The sequence below is a fragment of the Anabrus simplex genome, chromosome 6 (assembly GCF_040414725.1).
Source record: "Anabrus simplex isolate iqAnaSimp1 chromosome 6, ASM4041472v1, whole genome shotgun sequence".
Classification (NCBI taxonomy): domain Eukaryota; kingdom Metazoa; phylum Arthropoda; class Insecta; order Orthoptera; family Tettigoniidae; genus Anabrus; species Anabrus simplex.
The window spans coordinates 258,052,915-258,080,065 of record NC_090270.1 but is presented as its reverse complement, the minus strand read 5'-3'; the positions used below and the strand labels follow the sequence as shown (position 1 = coordinate 258,080,065).

At 41.2% G+C, this 27,151-nt stretch overlaps 1 protein-coding gene across 2 annotated transcripts in view; it reads left to right on the top strand.

Annotated features, from left to right (window-relative positions):
* LOC136875964 (uncharacterized) overlaps positions 1-4,158 on the top strand; it is a 672,636-nt gene extending 668,478 nt beyond the window's left edge. For both annotated transcript variants that reach the window (XM_068228419.1, XM_068228420.1), the window contains one exon: positions 29-4,158. In XM_068228419.1, the coding sequence (XP_068084520.1) occupies positions 29-847 (819 nt within the window). In that variant the 3' untranslated portion in view covers positions 848-4,158. The remainder of the gene's footprint in view (positions 1-28) is intronic.
* Positions 4,159-27,151: the final 22,993 nt, after the last annotated feature.

Here is a 27,151-nt window from a genome sequence, read left to right as displayed (position 1 = left end):
AATTTAATCTTAATTTGTATGATTTCAGAGATATCGTAGTTCTATGTCAATGGGTCCCCCCATCACGTACCAGGCCAACTCCTTCTCCTCAAAATACACATGGAGTATTGCTACTTGGAATGTAATGGGGGTGTGTGCTGATCCTGACATCCAGTACCTCATGGATGAGAAGCTTAGCGGTTTGGGTATCGACATCGTGGCCATTCAAGAGACGCATCTTCCTGCGTTGACTATGTATACTAAACATTACAAGTGGTATCTGAGTGGGTCAGAGGAAGGAAAATCTTCTGGGGTGGGCTTCCTCATTCACAGGGATCTACTGCCAGCTGTGTTTGAATGGAACCCTTCTTCAGGGAACCTGGCTCATGTGCAGTTGAAGACAGCCCACCATAACTTGGCTCTAGTCTCTGCATTCATACCTCCTCCATCTGATTCACAGGCAGCTCCTGTCATGGATGAATTGCTGAATTTAGTATCAAGCTTCTGTCCAGAGGACCACATTCTCCTGCTTGGAGACTTCAATGCTGAGATAGGGAAAGCAGATTTGGTACAGGAAGATAGTTGGTTTATTGGACCATATATCACCCATACTCACACCAATGAGAATGGTGTTAAACTGAAGGCTATGCTGCACAAATGCAGGCTATATCTTTTTTCCACGCAGTGGGACTCTACAATGGTAACTTGGTCAGATGGAGCAACATGTGCTCAGATAGATCATGTGATTGCCAACTGCAGCCGGCTCATCACCAGCATAAGAGACATACCCATGCCAAGTTTCAGGACATTCCACAAGCTGTTGAGAGCATCAGTCCGCTTCACCACCTGTGACCAACATCCTGTCTAGGAAAGTGGATCAAGAGTTTGTCAGAATTTGGTGCAAATATGGATGGTATTGAATTTGTGTTTTCAAACTCCTGTGGCAATTTTAATAGGTTTTTTTTCTTAGATTTCTTTTAAAACTGTTGTTGACAAAGGAAGATATGTTGAAAAGTGATGTACAAGCATGATTCATTGCAGCCTCAAAAAATAAGTTCAGATCTTTTGATACAGGTATCCCAAAATATTTCTAAACAAAGACATAGTAGAGCAATAGAATCATCCTGAGAAATAGAAAAGTAATAATTAAGGGCAGGAAACGGTAATCACCACCATCACAATAGGGGGAAAATGTTGGTCTCTCTCATTCCTTTTTTATGGCAGGTGCTTTGAGCAAAAGATATGAATATTTACTAACAGGGGAATTCAGGTGTGACTTTAGCAAACAAGGGGCAGCGAAAGCCACCATAAACTTGGTTACTGAACTACCTCTAGGGAACGTAATTGAAACTACACTTTTCAAGCCACTTCAGAATAAGTGTAAATTGCAGGAAGGTGTAAATGATGGGATTTTCTTTTATGTACACTGCTGACCAAAAAAAAAAAGTGTAGCACCCTAAGAAAATCTTGTTATCGATATACTGTATTGTACTTAATACAATTAATTTCTATTAAAAAATGGAGAGAGTATTGTCACACTACATTTCAGTATGCAGCAGTAAAAAACAACTTATATTCTGTAAATAATTTGTCACGTTCTTTGTTCTGTGGCTTGCAGCATCATATGGTGACACCATTTTGAAATTTTTAATTATCAATTCATGTTCAAGCATTGGCAGATTGTTTTAAAAATCTATTCAAATCGATCTATATATTAATTGATTTATATTGTTTTCGAAAAGAGGAAGCACTCGTTATTGTTCATGTCTATGGTAGAACGAATCTTATGCCTCTCTTTTTTTCTTTCTCCTGACAGAAGAGTTGTATTTTGTTGTGCAGTTTAATTTAAAGACTCACAAGCTGTAAATAGGCTACAAGAGCAACAGTACAGGAAAGATGCAAGCAACTAGTAAATTAAAGCTGAGTGATCACTGGCCACCGCACGGCATGCAGTTTGGCCCCGCACCTTCACATTCATGTCTACCTTTGGCAACAATCTTTACAAATTTCATTGATCTCTTGTCAAGAGTAAGGGTCATATGATAAACATTTATATGAAAGTTATTGACGTGTGTACCTCATTCATTCTGTATGTTAAGCAAGTGTCCACTCCCACTATGCCACATGGAAACCCTGTCATATTTTATGGTTATTGTGTACATATGTGTGTTGTAAGTAGTGATGGGCAACGCTCTCGCTCAAGAATCTCGTGATCGATTCTCCTGTAGTGCAAGCTGTGCGACGTACCAGTAACTACGAGTGTAAACTTGATAGTATATCATCAGCAGTTATTGCGTGAAATGACGTTCTCATATGGAAACGTGTGAGTCAATACATATTGTCAAAAGCCTGGAAAAGTACTGCATGTTCAACTATGAACCCCTTAATACCATTAACAAAAGTGGAAACAGAATGTTAGTATCTAAAACAGCTCATGACTTATTTGGGATGGAGATCTTAGCTGAACAACCCTGCATAACTTGTGAATGACTGTAGATATGATGTACACCTATTTGGATAGGGTAGAGATGTGCAGTATTCAAACTTGAGACGGGGAAAGATGTGCTTTGCTACATATGCAACCACCATTATACATGAGTGGAACGTGTAAACTACAATGCCCGAGTTTGCTCCAGTTCTTTCGACACGGGTGATGGGCAACGGAGACCGATTCTCGTGTGCTGCGAGCTGTGCGACGTCCCAGTAACTATGAGTATAAACTTCATAGTATATCATTAGCAGTTCTCATATGGAAAAGTGTGTGACGATAAATTTTGTATCAAAAGCCTAAGAAAGCACTGCATGTTGAACTATGAGCTTCTAAATACCATTAACGAAAGTGAAAACATAATGTCAGTATCTTAAACTGTTCAAGAATTATTTCAGGTGGACTTCTTAGCTGAATAACCCATATAACTTGTTAATAACTGTAGATAGGATGTACATCTACCTGGATACCTTGCAATCATTGTCGAAAGGGTAGTTTCTTGTGATACAGACTGAGCTGGAGGTGTTCTGTGACGATACCTCTTCATTGATATTATGTGTTTTCAAGTGCCGGATCATTCCAGAAGTATTTCTGCGTACGTATTTTACTTCTTTTGAACAAGCAACACAATGGGCTGTGCTATGTGACATCTCTTCAAAATGACCAACATCCACAACTTACGTTGTGTTTCGGACATCATCTTCAAGTTGTCGCGTACAACTAGACACAATTAAACATTGCACTGTCGTATATCGAAATACCTAATTATGATGCAAATACTCTATAACATTGTAAGGAATTATTTCCTTTGTCACCAAAATATCGGTAAACACAAGCAGTGTTCATATGATATTTAATGTGGGGTCTGATAATGAACAATGTACACCTACCTTTTGAAGGAATTTGAGCAACCTCAAGCATTTTAGATTACACATTCCACTCATGCGTAATGGTGGTTGCACATACAGCAAGGCACATCTTGCCTCGTCTCGAGTTATGCACGCCTCTTGTATCCAGGTACGTGTACCTACAGTAGCTGTCAGTTTCTGTACTTACCCTATTCATTCGTATACCTACCATTGCACACAATGGGGGGACAGTGTTATCAAGATCTCGTCTCAGGCTGCCCATCACTAGTTGTAAGCTCTAATAAGTTTCCTAGAGAGCTGATTGCTAGACATCCACCTCATTCATTTCATGGAGTATTCATTTTAGATGTTTATACCACTCTAAATCACTGTAATATTTTATACTGTGAAATATAGTCCTTTATTTTATCAACTAATCTCATGTTTATGAGCATTCAGGCTAAATTTGGCTTGCTTGTAAAAGACGACATCTTGAAACTGTAAGAGAATGGTCTTCATCATTGATTTAGTCTAAATAGTTACTTAACCAGTCTCACTAAGATAGAAAAGAAATGCTTTTCTATTTAAATGAAATTGCTATGTTGACTTAGTCAGCACTTGATGTGCATAGTGATGTTAATTTAAATATTTAGTATTGTTTTGTTAGAAACTTAAATGGTAGGGATATATGATATACTTGATCAATTCCAGTTCAATATTTGACTGAAAAAATCCAAAACACATTGCCTTTTGGATATGTCTATATGTCTGTGTTTCTTCTTATGTTTTTTTTAAAGATGTTATGCTAAAAATTGCCATAAAATCAGAAATAAAGACAAATTAAACATGTCTTTGTGTATTTCACTAATATCAACTTTAATACCATCATGGTTTCACTAAATCCTTTCTGTGTTCCTGATCTTTTACCACCTGTATTTATCTTTGTCTTATGTTTCTTCCCTTTCCTATACTTACCTGGCTTTCTTCTTATCCTACACTTCCTGCATGAAGACTACTTATCAGATCTGTCAAGATTGCTCCTTAATGAGCACTTTGATGCTCGCCCTCCTGATAAAGCTGGAAAACAGAAACGAGCTCATCGGGAGCTGAGAATGGAAGGATGTAGAAGGGATTGTTAAGGAAAGAGACAATCTATTTGAAGACGGCGGTGTATGTAGAGGTGGAAATTGTCCTTTTGTGTTTTCTTGTTTTTCGTTGCGTGCTCTTTATGTTGCTCCCCCTCCGTCTACTCTACCATTGTATTTGTTCTATTGTGTGTTCTCTTTCTTGTTCCCAGCTCTCTATGTATGACTTGATTTGATACTTCCTTGCTCCTTTCTAATATTTAAACCCTTCCTAAAGAGATTGCTACACAAAGCAAAAAGAACGTTACCCAAAAAAATCCTAGTACATGTAGCTGCCGAAAAATTGAATGTAAAAAGGACAGGCGAGGGACTGTTCCAATGGGTTTCCCTGACATTATGTGATGCAAGGCTGACTTCAAGTGAAATGAGACACATTAAGACAAGCAAATCAATGCAATTGATGTTAATTAGCTCAAACTAACTTCTCTAGCTGGTTGACTTAAACAATTCACTGGAAATTGGAACGGTGGCGCCAAGTTGTTAACAAGAACAATCAGTTGATACACAAAACACCGCTAGAACAGAACCGCACTATGCCGTTCTACTGTTCAGAATAAGATTCATGTTATAAAACCTGAAATAATAACTATAATGAATAATAATGCACTTCAGATAAGAATGTAAGGTAAAACATAAACACACAGTTACCTATCTGGAAGTGAAGTACGCAGAGAATAAAATGCATGTTATAAAAACCAGAATAATCCAACTGTTGAGTATAATTATTTACTATGAATATCCAATACAAATGAACCCTATTTTACAAATTATTTTAGGGTTATAGTTGAAACATATAATTATAAATTAAACATAATGATGGTGATTCACAGAACCAGTTTACGAAAGATACGATGAATGAAAATTATGAAATGTTTGTAACAGCGTTTCTGTATGAAAATATGGTATAGTGGTTGTGAAAGCTGAATATTACAGCAGTTCAAATGAGAGTCCAGGACAATTAAATGATCAACTGTTTGAGTAGACCCACTAAAGCAAGAATAGTCACGTGTCAAAATAATTTTAAAACATTCGAAATATGATTTGAAACTTTCATGGCCTGACATAAATTGTGTTAACTCAAAATTTGGCACCAAAAGTTTGCACTGAAGTCGGTTGTAAACTGTGGTAAAATACATTCTTGTAGTAACAGATCCATTTGAAGCAGAGGTCCAAAGGAGGGTCCATTGATTCAAGGTATGTTCTTTTGATTTGTCTTCTTGCATAGCATAAGGGAGAATTGTCATACATGACTTCCCAATTTGATTGAGCAGCAGCTTTTGCTAGTTGATCAGCTCTCTCATTTCCGATGGATCCAGTATGTCCGTGAATCCAGGAAATGTAGACATGATGGTTTTGATGAGCTATAGTTCTTATAGCAAAGACTTCAGCGCAGCTTGCGAGTCACTGAGCATTTTGACCCTTTTGTTGTTGTCATGACACCATTGTATTGCACATTTAATGACTAGTAGTTCTGCGTGAAAGACCAAACAGCAAGAAGATAGTTTATACTGCACTGTAAAAACTTCACTTTCATTTTCATAGACAGTACTACAAAAGCACACCCAACAAGGTCCTTACTGTCGTTGCTTGATGTACGAGAGCCATCAGTATAAATGATGCAGTCATGAGTGTGTATGCATTTGTTACGGAGAATCTTCTTGAACAATCTTGGATCATCAGGCTGTTAAAAGTGGCATTGTTGTTCTATAACAGTATTGATAACAGGCTGAGGTGATGGCCTATTTTTCTTAAGTAATTTCAGTTCGGCTAGTCCAATTGTAGTCAAAAAGAGCAGCTCAATTCCAGAAATAATAAGTGCTGTATCAGTAGAAGTTGTCCGGTAAGCTCGGGAGATCCGGAGCGCAAAGCCTCTTTGAATTTGCAATAATTTATTCCGGGCCCATTTCTTTCCCAGTGTATTTTGGAAAAAAGAGGCGCAGTATAGTGGCACAAATGCTGTATAATAAATTATTTTAAGTACTTCTGAATTCAGTCCCCATGACGGTCTGCATGCAATAGCTAGTCCCTGTAAAAATGTACTGGCTTTAATTTTTAAGATGTTGAAGTGAGCTCTGAATATGAGTTGTTTGTCCAGGGTAATGCCCAAAAATGATAATTGATCCTCTATTTTTATCTGATGTCCATTCATAATTGTTCTTAGTTTCTGTTTTTTCTCGTGAGAAACATCGCTTTGGTCTTCATTGAGTATAATTATGTAGCATAAGGATAATAATAAAACAATGAGTTCAATACACTCAACAACGTAAACAAATAAGACTTGAGGGAGGAGTATGGCATATACTTTCTCACACATCATCATACATTCACACACAGTAATCATTGCTGTCAAATAACAGGGGAAATACTCCTACAGCATCACATTATGAATAGTTCGCTCTCATAATTAATTCCATAATATATCGCATGGCAGATAAACCCATTTCAAAAGTGTCTTCCCAAGACACCACGATCATGTGTCACCCATGCATATAGCAAACAATCTCTTGCTATTTACTTCATAGCCATATCACAAGCACTCAAAGTAAATCTTTTAGCACAGTAACATTACTGTAGAATCATAAGCTGTACAACTCGTATGTCTGGCCAAGAAGGATATATATATATATATATATATATATCAGATCGCAGATTTCATTTATACAAATTACACGCCCAAAATAACAATATAAGTGTACGCCACAAGTACTTTGTGAGAGACGGTTATACAAGTAAAGCACAAAGCTGAAAATAGATAAAGGTAAGTGAGAAGCAGACAGCAGGCATCTTAGAAATATAATCCCGTCTTCAGATAATTTAAATATATGTATACAAACAACTTCAGGCTGCGAGTAAAATGAGAACACAAAAAATATGAACGGCAAGGCCACCAAACATGTATCGAACATCGAAAAATGTTGGAGCAAACTATAAGAAAAGACTGGTGTACCACAATGAAAATGTATCTTCATTTTCATAGGCAGCAAACCCAAGGAATGAAATCATCTCATGTCATACACAAGTTGTCACAAGATTTTAAAAATTTCAGTGGAGAGAAAACTGTCTAATAACATGGGAATGCAGTCTTGTCCATTTGGTTCCTTCCTTCCTCCTCTCTCAAAATCATGTGACAACTGACCAGAGAAGACACAGAGATTCTCCTGAAATTATATATTCAACCCACATGACGCAACGGAAGTCAACTCTGCTGCAACCTATCGATTAACAGTTGAAATAGTTAGTGAAGCCAAACTTTTAACAATAGCCGATATTAATGTCTTGAGACAGAGAAAGAATATTCAAACAGACTTCCCATTCAAACAAAAGACAAACATAGAGCCAAGTTCAATTACTACTACTAAAACGTTTTCATTCCTCCCCTGAAGGAGGAGGCGGGCCTCTTAGATGGCAACGCCGTCTCTCAAGCCGGGAGATTTGTTACGGTGAAGGAGATGCATGGAGGAGGTGAGGTGGTTGGCGGCCGTGGCCTATACTAGGAGCTGTCCTGGCATTCATCTTAATGCAGGAGAACGGAAAACCATTCTCATGACAATCAACGGTTGGGTCCAGCCCTGCCCCATCTCCTGAATGGAGGCATAGAGCCACATAAGTATTCCACTAATATTGAACAGGAGTCTGTCCTGTGCATTCAGTTTTGTATTCAAGATTTCCTCTTGTAAATTTCTTTAAACTTTGTCTCATTGCAGTGTTATTATTTATGTAGCACTTCCATAAAATTAGTCAGTTTTTTATCTAGTGGAACAGATGTAAGCAAACTCCATTTAGAATTTGATATTTCATTGTAAGTGTACACTGAAATACACAGTATGAGTGTGATATATGTCTCCCCAATCTGGTTTTTGAATTTGTTGTGCACGCAGTCAGTGAGGGTGTTGTTAAAACCATTAGCAAGTATGAGATGCCTTGTGTACAGTTCTTCATTATTATCTTCAATACTTTCCAAATGTTTCATGTAGGAGAGCACCCTTTCTGAGATAACTCTAGTGTATTAAACCAATTTGAAAAGTAAAGAACGATGAGCTATAAAAATGAATAAATAAGTACTGTCTCATACCTTAAACTACTTTTATGTCCTTGACATTTAGCCAGTTGTTGTACCTGGAGACCTGTTTAAATATTCCCTCATCATGGAAAGTTTCCACCTGTTGCTTCAACCTACCCGAGATTGAATCCTTGACAATGCCATCATTACAAGTAATCATTCTCATTGTTTATCCATATTGAATTTCATATAAGTCTTAAAATTCACAAATAGTTATTCAAATAATTCACCTATTCAATACATGCAATGTTCTTATAATTAGGACTTTATCCTTATTATAACCATCTAGTTGGGACATGTTTCGCCCTTTTGCTGGGCGATTGACGATTGTTGCTACATGCACATGATAGTAGTGTAAATAAATACAAAGTCAGCTGATTCATTATTCTGATAATTTGTAGTCTTAGTTCCCTGCATACTTTGTACTTTCCACCTTCGTTTATTCATCGAGTAAAAGTTAATAATCAAATTCCTATATCTCAATAATATTGCACTTCAAGCCCCTGGCGTGGTTTTGACAGAAATTATAGTAGACAACCCCTTATTCTCAGCATTTAAGGACACTTTTATTCTCTGTCCCGCGTAGTAGAGAAAAATAATACTAATCAACCAGCGGTAAAAGTTCATATAACCACACTTCAGCTGAAAATTGTAGTGTAGATACATTGTAGCATAGATACAGTACATTTAGATAGTGCCGTATCTTGCCTGCTATATTCGTGTGTTATCTTACGTGTGTATCTATTAGAGCATAGTACTAATAATAATTTGTCTAAGCATTTAGCTTTGTTGGTAATCTTTGAGTACAGTAGTTTTTGCAAATTTCATTTCTGTTTGTGCTTACATATTTGTGTAGTACTGGTGTAGTAGAGGTATCCGTAGAAACTCTTACTAAAATTCTGTTGTTGTAATTAGGATAGGCTTAATTGCAGTTTGGAATTGTGTAGTTCTTGTTTATTCCTTTAGATATTCAGTAATTAACAGCAGTTTTTATCCTGTTAGGGGCTGTAGGATAAAAAAATATAGTAGTATTGTAGTGTAGTCTTATATTAATTACCTTAATGTTGTGTGATCTTGAGTACTATCCCAGACAATATATCCCTCCGTTCATTTATTTTTATGCAAATAAGTTATTTTATTTTTATTTTACCGTAAAGAATGGCTAAGGAGTGCGAGTGTACGAAATGTGGGTGTGGCGAGGCATTGAGGGGTATGAGGGAGGAGTTGGAGAGTTTGAGGGAGATAATTAGGATTCTCACACATAACAGGAAGGAAGATACGACTCCCTCAAAAACTGTGCAGGTTACAGTAGGTGTACAAGAGGGAGGGGAAGGAAAGGGAGGAGTTGTAGAAGACAGGTGGTCTAATGTTCTAAGGGGAAGGAGATTGCAGGCTAAGGGCTCTATTCACGATAGGTGTCTGTGCGAAATTGGTACGAGTCACTCCAGGTAGAACAACAGAGGGAAGATGAAGGACAGGGAACTGTTGCTGAGATGTGTGAAAGTAGGAGAAAGGGAAAAGGTAGGAAAGGGAAATGTAGAGTAGAGGGTAGGAAAAGACAGGTGGAACAGGGTCATGGGAAGGAGAAAAGGGAGGAGGAAGTAGCTTCTGCAGCTATCAGGAAAGATAGGGCTGATCAGGAAGGGAGGGGATCAAATGAGGTGGGTAGGGTTGTGGTCATGGGGTATTCTATCGTTAGACACGTGGGGAAAGTGTGTGGAGGAAAGGGAACCATGGTAGAATGTTATCCAGGAATTAGGTTGAGGCAGATGTTGAGGAAAGTAGAGGAGAGGGAAGAGGGGAAGGAGAAGGTGGTAGTGTTTCACGTTGGTACCAACAACGTAAGGCTAGCTGATATAAGTACCAACATAGTTGGAGATGTGTGAGATCTGGTAAATGCAGCACGGGTGAAGTTTAAGATAGCGGAGATTGTTATTAGTGAAATACTGTGTAGGAGGGATACTGACTGGAGGGTGATTGGGGATTTAAATGAGACTATGGAGAGGGTATGTGGGAAACTGGGAGTGAAATTTCTAGATCCTAATGGGTGGGTAGGAGAAAGGGATCTGCGCTCTGATGGCCTTCACTTAAACAGCAGTGGTAGGTATAAGTTAGGAAATTTGTTTGGAAGGTTAATAGGGAGGTACATTCAGGGAAACGGGGTGGCCTAGGGAGCGGTGATAAGGGAACAGGGAACTGCAAATCAAGTAGGGATGACATGAAATTATTAGTGTTGAACTGTAGAAGTATTGTAAAGAAAGGAATAGAATTAAGTAATTTAATAGATATACACTGACTGACAGAGCAAATGCAACACCAAGAAGGAGTGGTCAGAACTTTATGCCAATTGCAGGGTAGACTGACGTCACTGATGTATGCTCATGATGTGAAATGCGCCGCTGTGCTGCGCACGTAGCGAACGATAAATGGGACACGGCGTTGGCGAATGGCCCACTTCGTACCGTGATTTCTCAGCCGACAGTCATTGTAGAACGTGTTGTCGTGTGCCACAGGACACGTGTATAGCTAAGAATGCCAGGCCACCGTCAACGGAGGCATTTCCAGCAGACAGACGACTTTACGAGGGGTATGGTGATCGGGCTGAGAAGGGCAGGTTGGTCGCTTCGTCAAATCGCAGCCGATACCCATAGGGACGTGTCCACGCTGCAGCGCCTGTGGCAAAGATGGTTGGCGGAGGGACATGTGGCACGTGCGAGGGGTCCAGGCGCAGCCCGAGTGACGTCAGCACGCGAGGATCGGCGCATCCACCGCCAAGCGGTGGCAGCCCCGCATGCCACGTCAACCGCCATTCTTCAGCATGTGCAAGACACCCTGGCTGTTCCAATATCGACCAGAACAATTTCCCGTCGATTGGTTGAAGGAGGCCTGCACTCCCGGCGTCCGCTCAGAAGACTACCATTGACTCCACAGCATAGACGTGCACGCCTGGCATGGTGCCGGGCTAGAGCGACTTGGATGAGGAAATGGCGGAACGTCGTGTTCTCCGATGAGTCACGCTTCTGTTCTGTCAGTGATAGTCACCGCAGACGAGTGTGGCGTCGGCGTGGAGAAAGGTCAAATCTGGCAGTAACTGTGGAGCGCCCTACCGCTAGACAACGCGGCATCATGGTTTGGGGCGCTATTGCGTATGATTCCACGTCACCTCTAGTGCGTATTCAAGGCACGTTAAATGCCCACCGCTACGTGCAGCATGTGCTGCGGCCGGTGGCACTCCCGTACCTTCAGGGGCTGCCCAATGCTCTGTTTCAGCAGGATAATGCCCGCCCACACACTGCTCGCATCTCCCAACAGGCTCTACGAGGTGTACAGATGCTTCCGTGGCCAGCGTACTCTCCGGATCTCTCACCAATCGAACACGTGTGGGATCTCATTGGACGCCGTTTGCAAACTCTGCCCCAGCCTCGTACGGACGACCAACTGTGGCAAATGGTTGACAGAGAATGGAGAACCATCCCTCAGGACACCATCCGCACTCTTATTGACTCTGTACCTCGATGTGTTTCTGCGTGCATCGCTGCTCGCGGTGGTCCTACATCCTACTGAGTCGATGCCGTGCGCATTGTGTAACCTGCATATCGGTTTGAAATAAACATCAATTATTCGTCCGTGCCGTCTCTGTTTTTTCCCCAACTTTCATCCCTTTCGAACCACTCCTCCTTGGTGTTGCATTTGCTCTGTCAGTTAGTGTATATATACACCAGATATTGTAATAGGAGTTGAATCATGTCTGAGAAATTATATAATGAATGCAGAAATTTTCTCATGGCACTGGTGTGTGTATTGTAGAGACAGGATAGGAATGGTAGGAGGGGGAGTATTCATTCTGGTGAAAGAAGAATTTGTAAGCTACGAAAAAGTTAAAGATGTGACACATGAAATTCTAGGTGTAAGGCTCATTTCTAAAGATAATAGGCAACTTGATATATTTCGAGTGTACAGATCGGGAAAGGGTAGCACTGACGCGGATTCGGAATTATTTGATAGGATAGTCGGCTATGTGGAAAACGACATGGAAAGAAATGTGATTGTAGCGGGAGATCTGAATTTGCCAGATGTCAATTGGGAAGGAAATGCGAACGACAGGAAGCATGACTAAAAAATGGCAAATAAGTTAATATGGGAAGGACAGCTGATTCAGAAAGTGATGGAACCAACCAGAGGGGAAAATATCCTGGATGTGGTGCTGATAAAACCAGATGAGCTCTATAAGAAAACTGAAGTAATAGATGGTATTAGTGATCATGAAGCTGTTTTTGTGGTAGTTAAAAATAAATGTGATAGAAAGGAAGGTCTTAAAAGTAGGACTGTTAGGCAGTACCACATGGCTGATAAAGCAGGCATGAGGCAGTTTCTAAAAAGTAGCTATGATCGGTGGAAAACGGTAAATATAAATGTAAACAGACTCTGGGATGGGTTTAAAGAAATTGTTGAGGAATGCGAAAACAGGTTTGTACCATTAAGGGTGGTAAGGAATCGTAGAGACCCACCTTATTATAATAGAGAAATAAAGAGACTAAGAAGGAGGTGCAGACTGGAAAGAAACAGAGTTAGAAATGGCTGTGGAAGTAAGGAGAAATTGAAGGAACTTACTAGAAAATTGAATCTAGCAAAGAAGGCAGCTAAGGATAACATGATGCCAAGCATAATTGGCAGTCATACAAATTTTAGTGAAAAATGGAAGGTTCCAAGGACATTCCAGGAATAATTAATGAACAACGGTGTGTGTGGGGGGGGGGGGTTTCTTACTTTTTTTTTTTTTTTTTTTTTTTCAAAAGGCAGAAGTATTCAGTCAGCAATATGTAAAGATTGTTGGTTACAAGGATAATGTCGAGATAGAGGAGGAGACTAAGGCCAAAGAAGTATTAAAATTTACATATGATAACAATGACATTTACAATAAGATACAAAAGTTGAAAACTAGAAAAGCAGCTGGAATTGATCAGATTTCTGGGGTATATTAAAGACAATGGATTGGGATATTGTACCATACCTGAAGTGCTTATTTGATTATTGTTTGGTCGACCGGGCGAGTTGGCCGTGCGCGTAGAGGCGCGCGGCTGTGAGCTTGCATCCAGGAGATAGTAGGTTCGAATCCCACTATCGGCAGCCCTGAAAATGGTTTTCCGTGGTTTCCCATTTTCACACCAGGCAAATGCTGGGGCTGTACCTTAATTAAGGCCACGGCCGCTTCCTTCCCACTCCTAAGCCTTTCCTATCCCATCGTCGCCATAAGACCTATCTGTGTCGGTGCGATGTAAAGCCCCTAGCAAAAAAAATAATTTGTTTGGTCGGAGGAACTATACCAGATTAATGGAGAGTTGCTATAGTAAGTTCTGTGTATAAAGGAAAGGGTGATAGACATAAAGCTGAAAATTACAGGCCAGTAAGTTTGACATGCATTGTATGTAAGCTTTGGGAAGGCATTCTTTCTGATTATATTAGACATGTTTGTGAAATTAATAACTGCTTTGATAGAAGGCAATTCGGTTTTAGGAAAGGTTATTCCACTGAAGCTCAACTGGTAAGATTCCAGCAAGATGTGGCAGATATCTTGGATTCAGGAGGTCAAATGGACTGTATCACAATTGACCTGTCTAAGGCATTTGATAGGGTGGATCATAGGAGACTACTGGCAAAAATGAGTGCAATTGGACTAGACAAAAGAGTGACTAAATTGATTGCTATATTTCTAGAAAATAGATCTCAGAGAATTAGAGTAGGTAAAGCTTTATCTCACCCTGTAATAATTAAGAGGGGAATTCCTCAAGGCAGTATTATCGGACCTTTATGTTTTCTTATATATATAAATGATATGAGTAAAGGAGTGGAATCGGAGGTAAGGTTTTTTGCGGATGCTGTTATTCTCTGTAGAGTGATAAATAAGTTACAAGATTGTGAGCAACTGCAGCGTAACCTCGATAATGTGATATGGACAGCAGGCAATGGTATGTTGATAAACGGAGTTATGAGTTTCACAAATAGGAAAAGTCCTCTCAGTTTTAATTACTGCGTTGATGGGGTGAAAGTTTCTTTTGGGGATCATTGTAAGTATGTAGGTGTTAATATCAGGAAAGATCTTCATTGGGGTAATCACATAAATGAGATTGTAAATAAAGGGTACAGATCTCTGCACATGGTTATAAGGGTGTTTAGGGGTTGTAGTAAGGATGTAAAGGAGAGGGCACATAAGTCTCTGGTAATACCCCAACTAGAGTTCCAGTGTATGGGTTCCTCACCAGGATTACCTGATTCAACAACTGGAAAAAATCCAAACAAAATCAGCTTGATTTGTTCTGGGTGATTTCCGATAAACGAGTGGTGTTACAAAAATATTGCAAAGTTTGGGTTGGGAAGAATTGAGAGAAAAAAAGAAGAGCTGCTCAACTAAGTTATATGTCAAAAACATACCAGATGTAAGGCTTTTCAGGCGTTTGCTCTATCAACCAGCGCTTTGTCTTAGGTCTGACACTGGACTCATCAGAGTGGGATTTGTCAACCCTACCCACTGACACTGGGGTGTATGCAGGTGAACTTATCAGAAGCACTATAAGAGGCACAGTCTGATAATTGCATATGGGAGAAAAATCTCCACAATGGAATTATTGCCCGCCTAGCAGTTCCGAATGGAAAACTCTAAATTCCCATGGAGGGAATTAGATACCTTTCACCAACAGAGCATGTCAAAAATGTCAAAAACATACCAATGTAAGGCTTTACAGGCGTTTACTCTATCAACCAGTGCTTCATCTTAAAGTTACCTGCATACACCCCAGCGTCAGTGGGTAGGGTCTGACAAATCCCACTAGTGTCTAGTGTCGGACCTAAGACGAAGCGCTGGTTGATAGAGCAAACACCTGAAAAGCCTTACATCTGGTATGTGTTTGACATTTTTGACATGCTCTATTGGTGAAAAATATCTAATTCCCTCCATGGGAGTTTAGAATTTTCCATTCACAATTGCTAGGCGGGCAATAATTACACCGTGGAGATTTTTCTCCCGTAGGCAGTTATCAGACTGTGCCTCTTATAAGGGCTTCTGATAAGTTCACCTGCATACACCCCAGTGTCAGTGGGTAGGGTCTGACAAATCCCACTAGTGTCTAGTGTCGGACCTAAGACGAAGCGCTGGTTGATAGAGCAAACACCTGAAAAGCCTTACATCTGGTATGTGTTTGACATTTTTGACATGCTCTTTTGGTGAAAAGTATCTAATTTCCTCCACGGGAATTTAGAATTTTCCATAAGTGGTATGTTCCGAGCTGTCAGTGGAGAGATGGCGTGGAATGACATTAGTAGACGAGTAAGTTTGAATGGCGTTTATAAAAGTAGGAAAGATCACAATATGAAGATAAAGTTGGAATTCAAGAGGACAAACTGGGGCAAATATTCATTTATAGGAAGGGGAGTTAGGGATTGGAATAACTTACCAAGCGAGACGTTCAATAAATTTCCAATTTCTTTGAAATAATTTAGGAAAAGGCTAGGAAAACAACATATAGGGTATCTGCCTCCTGGGCGACTGGCCTAAATGCAGATCGGGATTGATTGATTGATTGATTGATTGATTGATTGATTGATTGATTGATTGATTGATTGATTGATTGAGCATCATCAGCTAACATCGCACCTCATAGTCAATAATCAGGATCCTGATTATGTTGTAAAATGCTATTTAGTTTCTACATTGTACAGGCTTAAAAAGTCTATTTTACAAGTTCTTATTTTAATTGTTTGAAAAATGGCAGTAGATTATAAAACACCTAAGAATAACAGTTTATCTATAATAATGGCACAACTGATTATGAGATCATTTAATTAAAAATTAAAATACTGTATGTTCACAATCTTGTTACGTTCTTCTTGGTCTGATTATCTAATGTCTAAAACTTCGTTCTAGCTTGAATTTTATTATATGAAAATTACTGGAAACAGTTGCATTTCCATTAACTTCTAAATAGAAAATCTGGTTAAAAATGTTGTGAATATCAATAAAACATCAATGTCTTCTTAAAAACTGTTTACGTCATTGGTAATGCAATATGTTGATATTTGCTGTCCCTTATAACTGTTCTCCATTGAGAGTATGTCTCTTATTATGATTTGTTCAGAAGACGATGTGTTAACATTATCATTAATATTATTATGTAATAAATTAATTGTCGCGTCCGGCTTTATTCTTTGGTCCTGTTGTTGGTATAATTGATTGAAATGTCGGAGAGAATTGTTTGTACTTATTTGAATTGAAGTTGGAATTGCTGCCTCTTGTTGTGTTGTTGGTCTAAAGGGGACGCTGAACTTTAATATTAGATAATATGTTGGTGTTGCTTCTGAATCACATACTCCAATGTTCCAATTAATGTAACTATCAATATTATCAAAGGACACAGCAACCTCAGTAAATTTGAAATAGAGGTTTTTATTAAGTTAATTTTCATGTTAAATAATAATTACTTTACCTTCATTGGTAAAATTTACCATCAAAAATGCCTAGCAATGGGTGATCACATATTAGGAATTCTAGCATATATATACATGGACAGTTTAGAACACAATAAAATAGTGACAAAAATAAAAGGGCTCAACCTATGGCACCGGTATATAGATAACTTGTCAAAATATCTGCAAAGAAAATTAAGTCTAAGTTATTTCCGAATTGTATTATTATTATTATTATTATTGAGGAGGCCTCATTAAAAATGTTTTACGTACCCCCTCGACTCTTGTATGGTTGACTAGTTGTGCTGACTGCGTCAGAACGACACATGCCGCTGCGCTCGTAGTTCTCATATTGTAACTGTGTGAAAGTTTGGTTGGGGGGTGTGTCGGGGATGGATGCGTGGGCGGAGCCTTATGCATACATGCCAACCCTTCCGATTTACCCGGAAACTTTCCGGTTTTTAACTCGTCTTCCGACTTATTTTTACTTCTTCCGATTTTTTACTAATATAACCTCTAGTACGGCCAATACTCTTCCCCCTAGAATAAAGATTAATGCTTTACTTCTCGCAGCCCAGCGCTCGCTACATTTAGCCGCGCGCGGAGCGACTCTCGTTTCCGTTTGTTTGTCGTTTCTTTCTTCGAGCATACAAATTCTATGCTCGAAGGTTTCTTTCACCGCCGTCTCGATCTTCTTAAACTGCCTGCTCTATGCCACTAGTTTAACACAGGAAGGCGCGACTACCAATAGTTCTCCAAATGGCCATAAGAGTGCAGCAGTAGACGCACAATCTTCGGTGTCGGTGTGGGTGTAGCACTGTATTATTGGTGCATGAATGTGTGTGAAAACCTGAGTTATTTTGTACAATGAGTAAACGTGTCTGGTCACTTTCGTTCGTACAAGATATATTTTGAATAGAACTGTGAAATGAATTGATCATGTTATGTTTATAGATATTTCAAAAGAGATTTTAAGGTGTTGGTACTTGTTTCTTTCCGTTCGTGCAAGGTATATTTTTCGTAGAATTGAAACTTCAGATTCTTTCCCCGAAATATTCAACTGTTGTATACCATGTTGCCAATCTCGGCAAGGTTGTTCGCAGCCAGAAAATATACGACTCCATGAAATACCGTCTAGAAGAGAATTGCGAGAAAAGCGGCTGTCGGCTTTATCTAGGCAAGGACCTAATGAAGGAAGTAATTGGATATCCTCAGATTACTCTCGCATCTGTGTCTTTACACCTTATTTCAGAATTTGATGGAGCCTCCGCAGCTCAGACGGTAGACGCCGGCCTCTCACCGCTGGGTTCTGTGGTTCAAATCCCGGTCACTCCATGTGAGATTTGTGCTGGGCAAAGCGGAGGCGGGACAGGGTTTTCTCCGGATACTCCGATTTTCCCTGTCATGTTTAATTCCAGAAACACTCTCGAATATCATTTCATTTCATCTGTCATTCATTAATCATTGCCCCGGCGGGGTGCGACAGGCTTCGCCAGCCGGCACAATTCCTATCCTCCCTGCTAGATGGGGCTTTATTCATTCCATTTCTGGCCCGGTTAAATGACTGGAAAAAGGCTGCGGAATTTTTTTTTCCAGACGGTGATTAAAGCCGTGGAGGATAGTGGATTCCTTGTGATAAAAATTGTGACGGACAATCACAAAACGCCTTCATGTTTATACATTTTGGACAACCTCAGATATCCAGACGATAATACTCCAGTCAAACTAGAAACAGGAAATCAAATCTTAACTTACGGGTACTAGGTTCGTGTTGAAGAGAGGATGGAGTGTGACATTTGTGTCAGCAACATCTCACTGCCTAGAGCTTCGACACCTCTAAATGGAACTGATTATACATCAGGACAGAGGAGGAGTTCGATATCCAAAACCTAGTTTTGTTGCTCTGGTGAAGCATCTCCAGGAGTTCGTTTAAACTGATGTGCCCTATTGTCGAAGTCCTTCAAGCGTATGAGCGTAATACGAGGACTTGCGACGTCTTCCCTTTCAGAATACCGGGCGAGTTGGCCGTGCGGTTAGGAGCACGCAGCTATGAGCTTGCATCCGGGAGATAGTGGGTTCGAACCCCACGGTCGGCAGCCCTGAAGTTGGTTTTTCGTGGTTTCCCATTTTCACACCAGGCAAACTCTGGGCTGTACCTTAATTAAGGCCACGGCCGCTTCCTTCCCATTCCAAGGTCTTTCCTATCCCATCATCGCCATAAGACCCATCTGTATCGGTGCGACGTAAAACAAACATTTAAAAAAAAAACTTTCAGAATGTGTTTTGTTACAGTGTGAGGTCAAAGAACGTCAGCAAAATGTTAGTGATATTATCCTAAACAAGTTCGTAAGACCTCTATTATTTGATATATGGCGTTGGCAAGAACACAAAAAGTACGGTACCACTCCAAGCCTTCGTCCAGGAAAATCTTTAAATTGTGCATGAAGAGGCCAACTGCGACTTCGTGCAGTTAATATTGCCGATATTTAATATTACTGATGTAATTTACGAGCTTCAGTGAACATATGACCATACTGTATAGTGTTTTGTAGGCTGTCGTCATTAGAATAAGTTTAGACCATTGTGCGTCTTTGTCTGCCATCTAGCGGAGAAATTATGTCGCGGCGTAGTCGCAAAAAGGCTGGCATAGAGCAGGCAGTATAGGAGGATCGAGACGGCGGTGGTTTCTTTACACAACCACAAAACTGGTGGTCAGTTCTGCCAACGTCTGTACTTAGGAACTAATGTGGACTTAGGAACGAGAACGTGTTGATGATTATTGTTACACGATTGGTCTATTGTTACATCCAGGTACAAGACCATTGGCCTGGACGGTTAGAAGCCGCGAAGCGGCCTTAGGCATCTACTTTCGATACCTGGTGGTGGTGATTATTCTTACACGATTGGTCTGGACTTGTTCTTGCCGTGCGGATGGTTAGGATACGATCTGGGCGGTTACGATAGGATCTGGGCAAGATTCCTGCCGTGCGGACGGCTACGATAGGATCTACACAAGACCATTGGCCCGGACGGTTAGAAGCCGCGAAGCGGCCTTAGGCATCTAGTTTCGATACCTGGTGGTGGTGATTATTCTTACACGATTGGTCTGGACTTGTTCTTGCCGTGCGGACGGTTAGGATAAGACGGTTAGAAGCCGCGAAACGGCTCTAGGTATCTAGTTTCGTGTGGAACATAGTTTCCTTTACATAGTGTTTGTGCTTTAATTCAGCCGGGGTTGGTAACGCAATGTATTTATCAGCATTGATGGCAATGACGTCACATTCTGTTCACGTTGACCAATAAGAATGCGAGTAGCTACTTTAGACATGGCCGATAGCGGGTGCTGCTCTTCATTAGGTTATAAAAGTAAATATACTTCTTGGGGCGGGATGGTGGGTTTACAGACACCGCAATGAACACATCGCTCCTCTAAAAGGAATTACAAGTAAGATTTGCATTATTTTAACTCCCTTATAATGTTATAAACGCTGGGCTGCGAGAAGTAAAACTTTACCTAAAGGATAAATTCTTATGTGCTTGTGTAATTTACGAAACCGAATTTTCAAGCGTATTTGATGCTTTACTTCGTGAGTGTTTCGTCCGTCGCTTTCGTGTATTGTGTTTCCCGCTCACCACAGCAGCGTGTGCGCTTTATACAGCTGGGGATTCGGGTCGGCAATCGTCCTGCAAGCAAGAGGCTAGCGCGCGCTAACGACTCAGTTAATCGGGACGAAAGAATGAGTTTGTTATTGTGTTCGCGCGCTGTTAACATCGTTTCTGTGCGTAGTTTCGTCGGAGTTGTAGGCCACGTGTTTTTCCTTGCATTTCTATGACAGTTTCTGGTATTTTCTTTTCTCGTTATGGCCAAAAAGTATGACAAACGTTATCTCCAAGTGTTCAGAGATGCCTATAAATTTCTGTACATTTTACCGGCTATTAAAGGAAACTACCGTATTTTCTCGCGTACCGTAATCGACGCCCTTGCATAATTTACACATCCCAATATTTTTGGGTCCAAAGTGGAATTTGACGCACCCACAACTTCGAAGATCCATCACTCAGCTCTGGATGCGTTTCGAAATAAAGATGTCAACTACTCAAGAAGCAGGTTTCCTATTGTGAAAGAGGGCATTCCAAATACAGGGCAACGTGCTGTATTAGCCGGCAGGAAATCACACTGCACTAGTTTTACGTGTGTTTCGCGTACGGGACCTTATGTGATCTCAAAATTGTTTGTCAGTCCACAGTACTCAATTAATACCGCAGCATACGAACTTGCGGTGATCAGTTACGCCGAAACATACGGGAATAGAGCAGCGGGCAGCAAGTTTTCAGTGTCCAAATGAAACATGCGCTACCGCGGTAACAAAAGTGCACTTCAAGCGGCCAACAAGTCTCGCAAAGCATTTCGCGGACCAAAAAGCGTCAAGTTTCCGCAAGTAGAGGATTATCTGCTTAACCATATGATTTTGTTACGCAATGTCGGATAAGCCGTTTCTCACAAAATGCTGCATTTTAAATAATGAGAAATAGCCGCGGCACGTGGAAACATTGTCTCGTATTTGAAGGTTAGCCGAGGCTGAATTAATTTTATGAAGAGAAATGGGCTTTCTCTTCGAAGAACAACATTATGCCAAAAAGTGACGAATGATTTCAACCATTTTCAACGCCTTGTGATTGAGAAGCGTAAAGTGAAGGAATATTTTATCTCCCTTATAGGAACCGCAGGTCAGACGCCAATCAGTTTCCATATACCACAAAGTCGAACAATCGATAAGAAAGGAACATACAGTGTTATCGCACGCGCTACCGGAAGCAAAAAATACAACGATGTACTGCAATGCTTGCTGTAACAGCTGATGGCAGAAAGCTTGCACCTTACATTGTTCTAAAACGAAAACCAATGCCTAAAGCAAAATTTCCGCGAGTGATCCACGTTCGTATTCAAGAAAAAGGCTGGATGGACACGTCACTCGTACAAGATTGCATACGAACGGTTTGGAGTAATGTAACAGGGTCCCTCCTTCGATGCCCGGCCCTTCTCGTGTTGGACTTTTTTTGCCGGTATGTCATTCAGGTCGTATTGTCAGCTCGTAATGGGAAGAACATTTTCCAGTGTCGGTACTTCGAACCCACGTGTCTAACTTATCTGATGTACACTATTTGACTTTTCAGAAAAAATCTCACCCCGGAATTGTTCGCCAAATGACAACTGCAAATGGGTTGAACCAATTGTGTTTGGATTATATTTGATGTATCTTTTAAATGTAAATGAATTGTAAATACTTTTTAAATATCCGAATTCCTTGAATCGCATCCGAAGTTTTCGCCTGTATTTTTCTTCAAAAAAGTGCGTTAATTACGCGAGAAAATACGGTAGTATGCATTTTGTTGCGTGTGTCGGTGTGACAAATATTATTCGTATGTAAGTGTCATAAATGAGAGTGATTAGGTACATTTTCTTGTAACCATTTTTATGTTTTCTTAGTTTAAGATTTTAAATTTAATGGTCAATTCGCATTGTAACTGTAGATAAGTATGCCTTTTATCCTGACCTTTTTTCACGTAGACAGTGTTGGAATATATGTGATGAAATCCAAGAATTAAAAAATCTTCCTATTTTTGGTTTCTAAAAGTTGGCAGGTGTGCTTATGGTTGCGTGCTGTAGGCGAAGGGGGGTTAGTAGAGGGAGATTGGGAGGGAGTTGTATTTGTTGGTTTAGCGGGAGTATTTGAAGATATTGGTTTTAAAATGTTATTAAAGCTATTTTCTTTCAAATTTAATATTTGTAATAATTTGGAAATTCGTTCATAAAGAAAAAACATCTCAACTCAGAATTTGATCAATACTCAAAATAGAGTTAATGAAATCTGGTTGAAGAACGAGATTAAGATATTATACAAAAAAGAAAGAAGTCATACTGAAACTTACAGCTGTACAGAACACATTTAACTATCTCCCATTACTTATCCCCATAGAATGTAATTATTTCCTAATGTACGCTAATAATAAGTTAATTGACATACCGTACTAAGTAAGAAACAAATAACATTAGACAGTAAACTCGCTCGCCTTAAAGAAACCAAACGAAACTAATCTGAAGAGAAACAGTAAAATCTATCCCACCTATAAATAATACTCCAACCACGCTCAATATGTCGAGGACAAGTTTTTCAGAAAAAGAAATAAATCTCCTTAGTAAAGGTTTAAAATTCAATTGGCCAACCCAAGAATTGAAAACCAAAATAAAAGACAATAATATAATAGTTACTAAAGCGGATAAAGGAGGGACTACCATCTTAATGAACAAGAATTATTATATTTAAAAAAACAAAAGAATTTTTCTCAGATAAGTCATATTCAATAGTAAATAAATTTAAAATTCAACGGAACTTAAAAATGTTACTTAAAACCTCAACATTTCTACTAAGGGAACAAGAGTATCAAAAATTAATTAGTGTGAATCTAAATATAACCACACCAAAAGCGTTGTCCAAAATTCATAAAAAAGACATACAAATTCGACCAGTTATCAATAACGAAAACAGTCCAACATATAAAACATCGAGATTCACATACAGTTTTCTTAAAAAGCATTATAAATTCAATAATAAATCCGCAATTAGAAACTCAATAGATGTTTGTGAAAGATTAAGAAAATTCATATTACAACGCAATCACGTCATGTGTTCTTTTGACATCACAAACATTGTACCAGCAACTGTTCCAGCCCTGTACATTGTTTTGTAATTGCCGGAACATGTGGAAAAGGGACGGCGATAATATCTATTCGTATACCCGACATCTTGTGCTAGCGCAATACGAAGTTCCTCGTGGCGACCTGGACACGTCACGAGCAAGGAACCTGCGGGTGACGTCTCGGCCTCATGTTGCACACCTCTCTATCGAATGTGCTAGAAAGAAAATGTCTAAATTTTCAGCCGATTAAGTTACGGAAATGAGACATACATCATCGTGTAGCTCATGTTCTAAATGTAAACGTATGTTAATTTCAAGAAAATCCGTCACGGCATTCAAGAGATATAAGCACATTTCCCCTCCGTGACGTGGCAAGCAGCCTTGAGTCGTACGGGATATAAGCAGCAGGCCAGACCACACCAGGTGGAGGAGGACCGGGATCTCCAAGAGGCTTTTAACATTCAAGAGCTCTGGTTGGGGACACGACGACTGCTCTCCTCTGCTTCAACGCAACGCATATTTTTTCTTCGGCCGGGTGACTGCTCAACTTTACTTATCACCCTGCCGAGACAACAAAGCATATAGGCTGGCACCACGTAGGAGGTCGGCCTTCCCACAATGCTCTACACCTGCCTTGCCCGCAACGTTCCTCTCGTCTTCTCAGACCAAGATGTCCTCGCTGCTCTTCGTCCGGCGGGTGCCTATGGTGCCTGCCGGGTAGTCGACGACGAAGCTCAACCACTATCCGATGTACTTCTCTATTTATCCACTCCAGCCGACGTCTCTACCATCATCAAGAATGGCGCACGCATCCACAACCATCTCTATACAGTTGAACCTACTCCAGAGGATCTTTTGGCTGAGCTACCGGACACCGACGACCCTCCGCCTGGAACCATCGATCCGCCCGCCACGACCACACCACCTCCCTACTGCTCACCCCCGCCCCCTTTGTCCTTCCCTCCTGTTACCTCTGCCACTACTCTAACCACTGCTACCTCCACCATTACCACCTCAGTTCACACCTCCTCTTCCCTTCCTATCACTACTACTGTTCCCACTCATCCTTCCCCTCTCATGACATTTCCTTTCCCCTTACCTCCCTCCACTGACCCCACACACCCCCAGCGCTCATCACTTCCGTCATCTGAAGAGGGATATTCCCATCAAGATACTCCTGGCAACTTGGCACAGCCACCATTGGTCCCACCGCCTTCCACCAGCACTACCACCTTTAGCTGTGTCGTCTGCGGTGTGGAGCCCAGTCTTCCATCAGCATCTATCATCCAAACACTCCGCCAGACAGGGATACCAGTGCGCCGAGCCTTTCGGATCTATAACTCCGCTGGACCCACCTATCTCGTCCGCCTTCATCTGCCGACTGCTGAAGACGTTGAACGCCTCATCGCCACCGGGATCCACCTCAACGGCCGTCATCATCGCATAGAACCATCTCGCTCACCTCCACCACCTTCATCTCATCCCTCCACACCTCGAAGTAGTCCCCGGCCGGCCCCACCTCCCCAACCACCTCCTCCATCATTTCATCCTTATCTCTTCCCGCCCTCACCTCCTTACTTTCCCCCACCTCCCTCTTTTGATATCCTTCGCCTTCTTCTAACTTCGCTTGTTAGCTTCTCCTCCTTTTATAACACCCTTGCCCTTCATTTATTTTCCTCTCACCTTGTATAACCCCTCTCCTCTTTGTTCACAGCTCATTTTGACATAATCACAACTGTATTCTCACTTCAATAAAGAATAAATACTTAGGAATAGACGCAATTCCCCTCCCATCTCCTAACTTTCCACATCCTTTACCCACCTCCTTCTTCCATCACATCTCCCCAACCCGCCCACATCTCTTGGCCAGAGAGAGGGCGACACCCTCTAGGTGGCCCGCCCCACCCCTTCAGGGTGGGGAATGAAAGCATTTAAGCAGCAGCCACACCAGTTCAAAGCGTGGCAGCCCTAAAGCCCAAGCAGGCCCTTCAGGTGCAAGCGCTTCACGCAGAAAGAACCCTGGCCGCTCAGGCAAAAAGGACCCCTCAGGTCCCGCAGGCCCTTCAGGCACAAAGGGCCAAAAACAAGGCCCTTCAGGCAGCCAGAGCCCATCAGACGGAAAGCTCTTAAATTTTAAACCTACACGGACGGAGGGTAAATACAACCCCTGGCCCTCAGCCCAACCAGCCCCTACTACCGTCCAGAATAAGAGCAAGATTTCCAACAATAATAAGAAGGCCCAGCCCCAAGCGAAAAATCACAGGCAGGTAAAGTCCACGCAACCTCCTTCCGAGCAGCCACAGGGCCCGCCCCCGGCAAGCTCCATCCCCCGCAAGAAGACACCTGCCGATAGCGAATAGGCATCCGTACCTCCACCCCCTACGCCCGCCCCCGACACCACACCTACACCACTAACACAGAAACAGGCACAGCTACCAGAAGGGAGCATGGCAGTAAGGACGTTCAGGGAAAAGGTTACAAGAAATCCTGAAAACCTTCTTCCCGAACCTGAGCCTCACGACAGTCATAACCACTGGGGTTATGATAGCCAACATGCTCTCACTCCCCTGGCTAAGGGACCTAGCTAATGCGATCTCAGACCTCCTGACCCGAGATGCCTGAGCAGCAAGACGGTAACAACAATAACACGCAGGAGCTTCGAGTTCTAATATGGAACTGCCAGGGCGTCAGGTCTAGAAAATACGAACTCGAAGCCTTCCTTGCCGCGAACACTATACACGTAGCTCTCCTAACAGAAACCTTCCTCCCGCCGGGGAAGAAGTTCACCATAAGAGGCTACAAATTACACAGAAGCGACAAGGCTAATAGAGTCGGAGGAGTGGCAGTTCTGGTAAGGAAGGACATTAAACACATGGAACTAGACTTACCAGAGCTGGTCGAGCTGAAGGCATGCGGAATTGCCATGCCGTGCGAGGAACACTCGCCAATGTCATATCGGCGTACTCCAGACCTAAAAATTTTAACACACAAGACATTGAATCGGTACTAAGGCTAAATCGAAACATGATCCTAGGAGGAGACCTAAACTCGAAACACGCCAGCTGGGGATGCCTGAAACCTAACGCAGACGGCACAAGGCTCTACAACCACATGCTATCCCAGGACTATGTGGTAACAGCCCCCAGTGAACCCACGTTCCTAGTGCCAAACGAACAGGTCGACGATATTATAGACATAGCCCTACTGCGACATATTCCTCATAGACACAGCATAAAGGCCATTAGCGACCTAGGGTCAAGGTATCAATCAGTGATACTTACACTGGACGCGAACCCAGAGGAATATGAGAATAGCCCCAAGCGTAGACTCAATTAAAAAGCAACCAAATGGGGTAAATTCGAAAGAAAACTCGATTCACTCCAACAGGGGACTGAGAACATACAAATAGTAAAAACGGATGAATCCCTAAAAACACTCATAAATGCGATCCAGGCAGCCACAACTGCGAGCATTC